At 39.0% G+C, this 12573-nt stretch overlaps 1 protein-coding gene across 3 annotated transcripts in view; it reads right to left on the minus strand.

The window, feature by feature from the left end:
* Positions 1–788: 788 nt before the first annotated feature.
* Positions 789–12573, minus strand: part of LOC126284213 (X-linked retinitis pigmentosa GTPase regulator-like) — a 277559-nt gene continuing 265774 nt past the window's right edge. For all 3 annotated transcript variants that reach the window (XM_049982982.1, XM_049982984.1, XM_049982983.1), the window contains one exon: positions 789–1744. In XM_049982982.1, coding sequence (XP_049838939.1) covers positions 1721–1744 — 24 coding nt within the window. In that variant the 3' untranslated portion in view covers positions 789–1720. The remainder of the gene's footprint in view (positions 1745–12573) is intronic.

Genomic DNA, 12573 nt, shown 5'->3' on the forward strand with positions numbered 1-12573 from the left:
TGAGAAAGACCCACTAGCTGTGAGAGTCTTTAACACTCTGTACAATTAAATGAAACAACAAATTTACTGTTACAATATCTTGTCTTCTGGTAAGTATTACACGTATTGTACTGTGTGTAACTCGTGACAACAAGTTTACATGCTACATCATTTATATTTAAGATATAGCTAATGAATTCTGAGTGAAGGAAATGGTATACAACATACTGTAATGTCAAGTACATAAATAAATTAGGTTATATACAGATCTTTTCTGAAATGAGTTGCTGAACACACTGGGGGAAAAAAACCTGGGGGTATTTGAAGAGACAGTCAACTTGGATAACAAAATATTTATTGCAGAAGTACACAGGTTAAAAAAACACAACTTTAAACAAAGTTTTTAAAATGTGCAATATTTGTAAAATACAGTCAATAAGAAAATGATACATCCCAGCTGTACAAAAGATTTATATAAAATACTGATGGCATTATCACAGCCAAACATTTGATATTGCTTCACAGTATCACACAGAAAGAGTGATTGCTTTATTTAGAACTGGATACTCTTCCTATGATTTCATTCAATAGGAATTATATGATGGAGGGAATGTGTACAGAGAGAGAGAGAGAGAGAGAGAGAGAGAGAGAGAGAGAGATATGAAGAACAGAAAAATGTAACTTTTAATGCATATGGAGATAGTTCTGCATCAAGAAATATTTTAAGACCACAACACAAAATAAATGGCACTTAAATAATTTCACACATAGGCATGCACACGCACGCGCGCCCTCACACACACACACACACACACACACACACACACACACACACACACAAACACACACACACACACACACACACACACACACACACTTGATATAATACAGCATCTTATTAAACAGTGGTCTGTTTTAAAGGGTTCACACATATAAAACAATATTTTTATAGATAAACTGTTGACATGTGTCTCTGCATATCCACAAAACAATTGTGGGATAAGAATAAACCTGAAGAAGGGAAAATAGGGCTGCATATGTGGCCTCTTCTATAGCTGCTGAAACTTTAGTTTCAAAGTACTTCTTACTTTACACAACCTTATCACTTAATGGAAAAAGTAAATTTCTTATTGCACATAAGCTTCTCTTATAAAGTGCAAAACAGAGATATTTTACTGTACCTCTTTCTCTCTCCGAGTTTGTTTAGATGGTAATTATTTTTGAACAACTATTATATAAATTACAAGCACATTATGTCACTCAAAATTTAATTCTTTTTGTCCACTGAGCAATATTTGTAATTCAGATTTACACACAAATATTATTGAAAAAGTAATTTAATTTCATTTGCATGTATATCAAAAATATTTCACAATTGAAACCACATGGTAAGGCCACGGTTGGAAAGATATTATTCTAATAGAAAATTATGTAAATACAGCCAACAAACTTTTGAGGAAAAGGTAACTAACAGCTACAACCATGTTACAGATAATATTATCAACAGGAAATATGTTTCACTGATTTGTTGATATAAAAAAAGAGTACAATAATAAATGACTAGATATAACAAACATTGAAGGGTGTATTTCTTTTTCTGCCTGGATTTTATCTGTGTTACACATCATTCTGGTCCAGGCTCCTGAACAACATAGGTGGACAACACCGTAAAATCAAGAAAAACAGCCGTCATACTTCCAAAATAATTCCAGAATTCTCCTTTTTAGTAAGCTGATTTCTTCTACAGAATGAGGCATGCTTTCGACTGGAAAATAAGAAGTTACCAGTTAGTCAGGTACACATCCCACAATACATCATGTACCACAATGAGAAATGTAATAATACTACAAATCCACCCCCCCCCCCCCCCCCCCCCCCCGCTCTCCTCCACAGATACTTATGGAAGTAGGTCTAAATAGATTATAGATTCGTGTGGTGACCATACACATTAATTTCTGCTTAAAAAAAATGTATGTGTCATGATTATCAATAAAAATTGTTTTTAAACTGAGGTGACAAAAGTCACGGGATAGTGCGATGCACATACAGAAATGGCAGTAGCTATAACTTACACAAAATATAAAAGGGCTGAGCACTGGCAGAGCTGTCATTTGTACCTTGGTGATTCTTGTGAAAAGGTTTTTGACGTGGTTATAGCTGCACCATAGGAATTAACAGACTTCGAATGTGGAATGGTAGTTGGAGATAGACGCATGTGACATTCCATTTCAGAAATCATTAGGGATTTTAATCTTTTGAGATCCACAGTCTCCAGAGCATGCTGAGGATAACATATTTCAGGAATTACCTCTCGCCACGAACAACAAAGTGGCCAACAGCCTGCACACAACAACTGAGAGCAGCAGCTTTAGTGTGGAGTTGGCAGTGCTAACAAGACAAGCATCACTGCATGAAATAACAGTAGAAACCAATGTGGGATGTATGATGTATGTATCCGTTAGGACAGTGCGGCAAAATTTGACGTTCATGTTCCCAAACAGTGATGGAATTTGATGGATAACAATGTGCCAAGTCACCAGACCACAATCATTCATGATTGGTATAAAGAACATTCTGGATAATTTGAGCAAATGGTTTGACCACCAAGATTGCCCAACAGGAATCCCATCAAACATTCACAGGACATAATTGAGTGGTCAGTTTGTGCACAGTATCCTGCACCGGCAACACTATAGAAATGATGGATTGCTGTAGGGGCAGCATGGGTCAATACTGCTGCAGGGGACTTCCATCAACTTGTTGAGTCCATGTCACATAAAGGTCCTGTACTACTCTGGGCAAAGGGGGGGTCTGACACAATGTTACAAGGTATCCCATGACTTTTTTCACCTAACTGTATATGATAATGGAAAGTCCTAATTGGAAGACAAATGTGAGATGACACCTTCCCTATATGATAAGTAGTAACCTTCACTTACTCCATTGTCCAAAATATCACATCATTATTACAAGATGGCTTCACAAGTACAAATAATTTTGACACATTGTGTGATCAATTTTTAGCAGCACAATTAATTCTTTCTGAACATGCAGAACCTTAAATGGATGATAATAATGAGGGTACTTTTCACTTTGGTATGTTGTTGACATTGTGATACTCAGTCCAAAGAATGGTTTGATGTAGCTTCTACATTAATCTATTCTCTGCAAGCTTCTTCATCTTTGAATACCCTCTGCAGCCTAGATTGATTTGAAGTTGATTACTGTATGCATGTTTTGCTCTCCTTCTACAAAGCTGACCACAACACATTTCCTTCCTGTACTAAACTAACCTCCCTCTGATGCCTCAGGATATTTATCAACTAATCCCTTCATTTAGTTAAGTTGTGGCATATATTTTGGTCTGAGATAAATTTTTGTATAAGGCTACACTCCAGACAAATACCTTCACAAAAGACTTTCTAAAACTTAAATCTAACGTTAACAAATTCTTATTTTTGAGAAATGATTTTCTTGCTATGGGTAACCTATATTTAATATCCTCTCTACTTTGGCAATCATCAGTTGTCTTGCTGTCAAAATAGCAAAACTAATCTACTGCTTTTAATGCCTTATTTCCTGACCTAATTTCCTTGGCATCACCTGATTTAATTTCAGTACATTCCATTATCTTTATTTCACTTTTGTTGATGATCATCATATAACCTCTTTTGAAGACACTATCCATTCTATTCAACTGCTCTACATGTTCTTTGCTGTCCCTGAAAAATTTACAATGTCATTGGCAAACTTCAAAGGTTTTATTTCTTCTCTCTGAACTTTTAACTACCTTTCCAAAGCTTCTTGTTGGTTTCTTTTACTGCTTGCTCAATGAACAGGTTGAAGAACATCATCAATAGGTGCAACCATGTCTCACTCCCTTCTCAACCATTGCTTCCCTCTCATGCCACTAGATTCTTATAACTGTTGTCTGGTTTCTGTACAACTTTTAATAGCCTTCACTCCCTGTATTTTACCCCTGCTAACTTCAGAATTTCAGAGAGTATTCCAGTCAACATAGTCAAAAGCTTTCTCTAAGTCTACAAATGCTGTAAACATACATTCACTTTCTCTATCTTATAAGATAAGTTCTAGGGTCAGTACTGCCTCACATGTACCCACATTTCTCCATACCAAAAACTGATCCTCCCCGAGCTCAGCTTCTGCCAGTTTTTCCATTCTTCTGTACATAATTCGAGGCAATATTTTGCAACCTTGACTTATCAAACTGATGGTGTGGTAGTATTTACACCAGTCAGCATCTGCTGTCTTTGGGATTGGAATTATTACATTCTTCTTTAAGTCTGTGGATTTTTTGCCTGTCTCATGCATCTTGTGCCCCAGATGGAATAGTTTTGACATGCCTGGGTCTCCCAAGGACCTCAGTAGTTCTGAAATAATCTCATTTACACCAGGGACCTCGTTTCGACTTCCAGTCTCTGTCAAATTCTTCTCACAGTATTATATCTCCCAGCTCATTTTCATTTACTTCCTCTTACCTTTATATAAAATTACCTTCAATTTCATTATCCGTGTATAACCCTTCTATGTATTCCTTCCACTTCTCAGCTTCCCCTTCTTTGCTCTGTAACCGCTTGCAATCTGAGCTGTTGATATTCATACAGCTGCCTCTTTTTATCTCCAAATGTCTCTCTAACTTTCCTATAGGTGACATCTATCTTTTCCTTTGTTACACATGCTTTTGCAACCTTTCATTTGTCCTGTAGCCTGTAGATATGTCTTATAGATTAAAATCTGCTTTTTAAATCTCTGTCTTACCATTATATAATCAATCTGAATCCTTTCAGTGACTCAAGGTCTCTTCCTTGTAAACAACCTTCTTACATGATTTTTAAACCAAGTGTTAGCAAAAATTATTAATGTCTATGCACCATTCTACCAGGCAGCTTCCTGTTTCATTCCTTTTCCCCAGTCCATGTTCTCTTACTACTTTTCCTTCTCTTCCCTTACCTACCACTGAATTTCAATCTTCCATTATAATTACATCTTTGTCTCCCTTAACTATACTTTTTTTTTAAATCTCATCATAGATTCTTTCCATCTCTTCATCATCTGGAATTAGCTGGTATATAAAATTGTACTACTATGGCAGGTATTACCCTTGTATTTACAGCTTACGCACATTACCCCTACATTACACCTGCTTGATTTTATATTTATAACCCTGTACTTCCCTGATCAGAAGTCTTATTCTTTCCGCCACTGCACTTCAATAACCCCCCCCTCCCCCCCCCCCCCCCCCCAATTCTTCTTGAGGCACCTAACATTCCACGTTCTGACTTGTAAAACGCCAGATTTGTTTTTTCTCCTGATAACATCCTCCCAAATAGTCCTCGCCTGGAGAATCAATTGGGAGAATATTAGACCTCCAGAATTTTTGCCTGGGAAGATGCCATCATTATTTCTGTACAGTAGAGCTACATGCCCACAGAAAAAAAATAACAGTTGTGGTTTCCCCATGCTTTTGGCCATTCACAGTACCAACACACAAGGCCATTTTGGCTAATGTTACTATGTCAAATTAATTAATCATGCAGGATGTTGCCCTTCTTCAGGAACCATAGGTTAGTCTGGGTGCTACAGAGATGTCTCTCCATTGTGGTTGCACCAGGGTAAGGCTACCTTTGTCAGTGACACTTGCAAGCCACCCCATCTCAGAAAGGACCATGGTTTGGGGAGGGGGGGTTATAGATTTTATTTTATTTGTCCTTGTAATGAGTTATTTTAGGTGCATGGACAATGTATAAGTATAAAACATTATTTCAATCCAAAATCACAAGATGCCAGACCACAGTACAAACTGTAATCACCACCACTACAGCTAAAATGATGCTACTGCTTAAATTTCTGTTTGTGTCATTTCCATGAAATACAGATTTAGGGATAAGACATTACTTGATTGATATTTTAAAAGTTTTTCTAGTGAATATTTTCAGTTTTTCCAAGAAACAGAAATTTTGGGATAACTCATTACTTAATCAATATTTTAAAGGCTTTTTTAATCAGTATTTTCAGTTCATCTGCTAACGAGTTATGTTCACTCATTATCACAATAATTTTCTGTCATTGCATCTTCTGTTGACTGTGTGAAAAGCTGATTTGTGCCTGGTTTCGTTATTATGAATCAAGAAGTTCCTACTAGCTATTTCCATATTTCCTTCTACTAACATTATGGTCTGACAGAAAACATAGTAAACAAAGTCAGAATATTAAAGCTCATGAATGAATTTCTATGTGATGTGCCTAGATGCTCCTTTGTTACAATCCTCGTTGCTCTCTTCTGCTAAATAGAAACAATTTTCAGCAAAGTTTGGCAGATACTGGCCGGCAGTACTACTCTGTATAACAAGTTAGGATATACTAAGCCACAATACATATTTCTTGTGGTTTCAGCATTTTGGCAAGGTGTTGATGAATACAGAGTGGATGTTATTGTATTACACACATGAACAACTTTTTGTTTCCTTGAGAGCTGTTGCCTGTGTGCAGACCCAAAAGTGTAATTACCAGAAATATTGTTATGACAATACCACAGGAGTTTCCCTATATGATGCACCTTATTAAATATGAAGTACTCTAGTTTATCCTGGATCAGGTATAAATTATATCCCTGAAATGAGCCTGCACTTTCTATCTATGAAGTTCTCCACCTCTATATTCAGACTTACTGTACTAGTGCATGCCTAATCTACCATTAGCGTACTTTATAATGAGGGGGCTATTATCCTACAGCATGTGGGATATCATTGGTGTAACGTACATTGTTTTAATTTTATTTATTATGTACATGTATCATATGTGTGGACAAGTTGCTTACATGTGGAAATAGTAGAAACATGGAATATACTTGTCAATACATAGACTATATGTACTGATGAGTAAAATAATGCCGTCTTAATTCTGTTAGAGATGTCAAATGACTTGTAAGATCAGCTGAATGGAATAGATAGTGTCTTGAAAAGAGGTTGTAGAATGAATACCCACAAAAGTATAATACTAATGGAGAGTAGTAAAATTTAAGTTATATATGCTAGAGAAATAAAATTAGGAATGAGACTTTAAAAGGAGTGGATGAGTTTTGCTACTTTGGCAGCAACTAAACTGACTGCTGATGGATGAACTAGAGAGGATATAAAAAGCAGTCAGACAATAGCAGGAAAAGTGTTTCTGAAAAAGAGAGAGTTAGTACACCTGCAAAGACAAAGTCAATTTTGATCCAATGACAGTATATGCCACCTGGGGAATAGTAGATGTGCTGATAACGTTTTCAATGTTGTCCACCAACAGATAGTGTAGTGGCATAGCTCTCAGAGCACCATATGTGTCTAACCTCTAATAGGGAATGAACACATCTAGAAGACTCATTGTGGTGTACACACGTAAAGGAAGCAGGAAACCGTGCCACAGAGACCAACTCGTGCTTCCTACAGTGAAATGAGCGAATCTGGAAGGGCTCAAATAGTGGCCTTATGAGAGACAGGATGATCATTTCCAAGAATTGTCACTCAAGTTGAACATGTTGTGTCAATTGTGCAACGATGCTGGTATCAGTGGTCATGTGAACTTTCTCACACCTGTAGATAAGTTCTGGACATCCATGCAGCACAGATACCCACCAGGATCACTGTAGTGTAAGGGAAGCATTGGCAGATTATACAGTTATCACAGCACAGATTAAAGGGCTTTTGAGCCCAGATGTGTCAACACAAACGGTTGCAAACCAGTTATTGGTAGTGGGACTATGGGCACGCACACATCTAGCTCATCTTCCACTCACGCCACAGTATCAACGGGCACAGCTTGACTGGTCAAGGATCACTTGGAAGATGGAACTGTGCACAGTAATCTTCAGCAACGAAAGCAGATCCTGCCTGCATGCAAGTGATGGTCATTTGCGTGCACAATATAGACCTAGTGAGTGCTATCTCATAGAGTGAATTCGTCCAAGACGCACTGCCCCTACCCTCAGGCCTTAGGGTCTGGGGTGCGATAAGCTACAGATCTTGTGTTTTTAGTCAGAGCTCAGTGCATGCAGAATGTTGTTGGGTCTTTTTTTGCAGTTCTTGCAACAGGAAAGTGAATGCTAGCCATAAACTGCCTGTGAAAAATCAATATTTGAAAATCAACATAGTCTGCAAGATGTGCAGGAACTTCCCTGGCCAGCAAGATCTTTGGACTTGTTTCCAATCGAGCATGTATGGGATACGATGGGACAAAAAGTGATTCAGGCAACTTGTCAGGCGATAACTCTTACAGAACTACGTGAACAGGTCAATCAGGCATGTATCTTAGGACAGTATTTGCCATCTGCATGATTCAATGGATACCACAGTCAGCACCTGCATTGTCACCTGTGGATGCTACACCAAGTACTAATAGGGGAGTTTCGGCATTGGTCGGTACCTGGTACCTCAAAATGGCTTGTGTTATTGATCTGTAAATGTAATCATTTCATGTACTCCATATGCACTGGTACAACAATAAATCTTTAGTGGATTGGAAACCTTTAAAAGTGTGACTAATTTTTTTCTGGGAGTGACTATTATGTCTATGTACATTACTAAATTAAAGTTCCCCACCATGTGGTTTTCTTTCTTTCTTTCTTTCTTTTTTTAATATAAGGCTAATCTCAGAAACTAGTGCAGAAATTTTGATAAGATTTTCACTAATAGAGAGACCGATTCACGAGGAAGGTTTGTACATAGAATTTATTATTATAGAAGTGATGAATGTGTAATATACACTATGTCATCAAAAGTATCTGGACACCTGGCTGAAAATGTCTTACTAGCTTGTGGCACCCACCACGCCTTGATGACACCTTCCACTCTTGCAAGCATATGTTCAATCAGGTGCTGGAAGGTTTCTTGGGGAATGGCAGCCCGTTCTTCACAGAGTGTTGCACTGAGGAGAGGTATCGATGTCGGTAGGTGAAGCCTGGCACCAAGTCGGCATTCCAAAATATCCCAAAGGTGTTCTGTGGGATTCAGGTTAGGACTCTGTGCAGGCTAGTCCATTACAGGGATATTATTGTCGTATAACCACTTCGACACAGGCTGTGCATTATGAATAGGTGCTCAATCATGTTGAAAGATGCAATCGCCATCCCCAAATCGCTCTTCAACAGTGGGATGCAAGAAGGTGCTTAAAACATCAGTGTAGGCCTGTGTTGTGATAGTGCTTTGCAAAACAACAAGGAGTGCAAGCCCCCTCCATGAAAAACATGACCACACCATAACACTACCTCCGAATTTTACTGTTGGCGCTACACACACTGGCAGATGACATTCGCCATACCCAAACTCTGCATCGGATCGCCACATTGTGTACCATGATCCGTCACTCCACACAACATTTTTCCACTGTTCAATCGCTTCTTACACCAAGTGAGGCGTTGTTTGGCGTTTACCGGCATGATGTATGGCTTATGAGCACCCGCTCGACCATGAAATCCACGTTTTCTCACCTCCCGCCTAACTGTCATAATACTCGCAGTGGATCCTGATGCAGTTTGGAATTTCTGTGTGATGGTCTGGATAGATGTCTGCCAATTATACAACTTTTAAACTGTTGGCAGTCTCTGTCAGTCAACAGATGAGCTTGGCCTGTACACTTTTGTGCTGTGTGTGTCCCTTCACATTTCCACTTCACTATCATATCAGAAACAGTGGACCTAGGTGTGTTTAGGAGTGTGGAAATTTTGCGTAAAAATGTATGACACAAGTGACACCCAATCACCTGCCCACATTCAATGTCCGCGAGTTCTGCGGAGTGCCCCATACTGCTCTTTCATGATGTCTAATGACTACTGAGGTCGCTGATATGGAGTACCTGGCAGTAGGTGGCGGCACAATGAGCCTAACATGAAAAATGTATGTTTTTTGGGGCATCCAGATACTTTTGATCATATAGTGTATGTACTGTTATCTGTTTCATATTTAATTGGCATTTGGAGTGACATCTCGTGGCAGTGATGGGAGCTATGATATGGCCAGCTAGAGATCAGGCAACATCTGGCAAGAAAAGCAATAAACAGCTGGTGTATCACAAAAGACCAGCAAAGTGTGACCTGAATCAGTACATAATTTCAATTAAGGACCTGCCATGTTTTTCTGTTTGTACATGAAAGTTCATCTTAGAAACTGCTTTAGGGATTTTGATATGTCTTTCACTACTAGATGGACTGATTGATGAGGAAGGTTTGTGTACATAATTTATTATTACAATGGCAGACGCTAATCTAGCAGTAGATACTTAATGCTACCTATGGGAAGCTGCGGCAAGTCACTAGTTTAGTACAGATTTAAGTGTGTGTAAGTTCTTTTCTGAAAGTACTTATCTGGAGTATGGCCTTATAAAGAAGTGAAACATGAAGCAGTGTAAGAAAGGGAATAGAAGATTTTGAAATGTGATGCTTCAGAAGAATGCTAAAGATTATATTGACAGGTAGAAAAACTAATGAAGGGGTAATGAATCAGATTGGGGAGAAAAGACCTTGAGTAGAAGAAGGGACAGAGTGATATGACACTTCTGAATGGGTAAAAACTGTAGAGAGAGACCAAGGCTTGACTACAACAAGCAGGTTCAGGCCGATGCACGTCGCAATCATTATGAAGAGATTAGCAGTGGACAAATTGGCATGGAGAGCTCCAAACAAAACCAGTCACTGAAATGAAGACCACAACAACATCCACAAGTAAAACAATACAGTAGTATTAGTAAGCTTTACAAGCATTGAAATGTTGTGCACTATTTTCCCTTTAGCATGTTAAATTAATATCTATGTTGCTGTAGTAGATTTTAAAGATAGGTGACGTAGTAACAACTTAAAGATTGCATAAAATAAGGAAATGATCAAAAGGCCAATTCGCCGTGCAACATGGGAATTTCACATAAAAGTTTTAGTTTGCATATGCTAAAAAATTCTTCTATACATTAAAATAGAGTGCCACACAATGTTCTTTAAATTATTTTGAAGCAAGGAGACGTTACTTATGTACTTTTGATATTATTATATAGTGGACTGTAATAATATAATGAAAAGGATAGTTTCCAGAATGAGATTTTCACTCTGCAGTGGAGTGTGTGCTGATATGAAACTTCCAAGCAGATTAAAACTGTGTGCCAGACCGAGACTCGAACTCAGGACCTTTGCCTTTCGCCGGCAAGTGCTCTACTAGCTGAGCTACCCAAGCACAACTCATGCCCCATCCTTACAGCTTCACTTCTGCCAGTACCTCTTCTCCTACCTTCCAAACTTAACAGAAGCTCTCCTGCAAACCTTGCAGAACTAGCACTCCAGAAAGAAAGGATATTGCAGAAACATGGCTTAGCCACAGCCTGGGAATGTTTCCAGAATGAGATTTTGCACTCTGCAGCGGAGTGTGTGCTGATATGAAACTTCCTGGCAGATTAAAACTCGAACACGGGACCTTTCTTTCAGGAGTGCTAGTTCTGCAAGGTTCGTAGGAGAGCTTCTGTTAAGTTTGGAAGGTAGGAGACGAGGTACTGGCAGAAGTAAAGCTGTGAGGACGGGGCGTGAGCCATGCTTGGGTAGCTCAGCTGGTAGAGCACTTGCCCACGAAAGGCAAAGGTCGTGAGTTTGAGTCTCAGTCCGGCACACTGTTTTAATCTGCCAGGAAGTTTCAAAAGGATAGTTGCTATTCACCATACAGCAGAGATGCTGAGTCGCAGAAAGGCACAACAAAAAGACTGTTGGAAAGTTAGCTTTTGGCCATTAAGGTCTTTGTCAAAAATAGACAACACACGACACATGTACATGACACACACACACACACACACACACACACACACACACACACACACACACACACACATTCATGCAAACACAACTCACACACTCAATCAGAGTCTCTGGCAGGTGGAGCCACAATGTGAGCAATAAACAAATTGTGGGAGAGACAACCAGAGGTTGTGGGAGGCTAGGGTGAGAAGGGGAGGGATAGCAGGGCAGGGATGGGGGATAGTAAACTGCTGCTGGGAGTGCGCAGGGATGAGGTGGAGAGTGGGGAAGCTAGGTGCAGTCGGGAGGTTAGATGGAGGGCGGGGGAGGAGAGAGTGGGTTTTATTGGAAAAGTAGTAAAAAGACTGGATGCATTGGTGGAACAGAGGGCTATGTAGTGCTGGAATGGGAACAGGGAAGCGGCTAGACGGGTGACCATTAGGCGATTGTTATACTAGACATGTCCTAGTTTTTATTGTGTATACAAGATGAACTGAATCAAGTGATTCTGAGGAAATTAGCTTAGGAAATGAGACACTAAAAGCAGTATATGAATTTCATTATTTGGACAGTAAAATAACTGATGATGTTGCAAATAGAGAAGATATAAAATGTACACTGGCAATGCCAAGAAAATTGTGTCTGAAGAAGAAAAAATCAAACAATGGAAACTTCATGTTGGGATATCAACAATATAAGGAAAATGTTAGATTACTACTCACTGCTGAGTTGCAGACAGACAAACTGAAAAGACTGTTACATATTTAGCTTTCTGCCAAAGCCTCGTTCAGAAAAGAAAACACACACACACACACACACACACACACACA

This window comes from Schistocerca gregaria, chromosome 8 (genome assembly GCF_023897955.1).
Source record: "Schistocerca gregaria isolate iqSchGreg1 chromosome 8, iqSchGreg1.2, whole genome shotgun sequence".
NCBI classification, from domain to species: domain Eukaryota; kingdom Metazoa; phylum Arthropoda; class Insecta; order Orthoptera; family Acrididae; genus Schistocerca; species Schistocerca gregaria.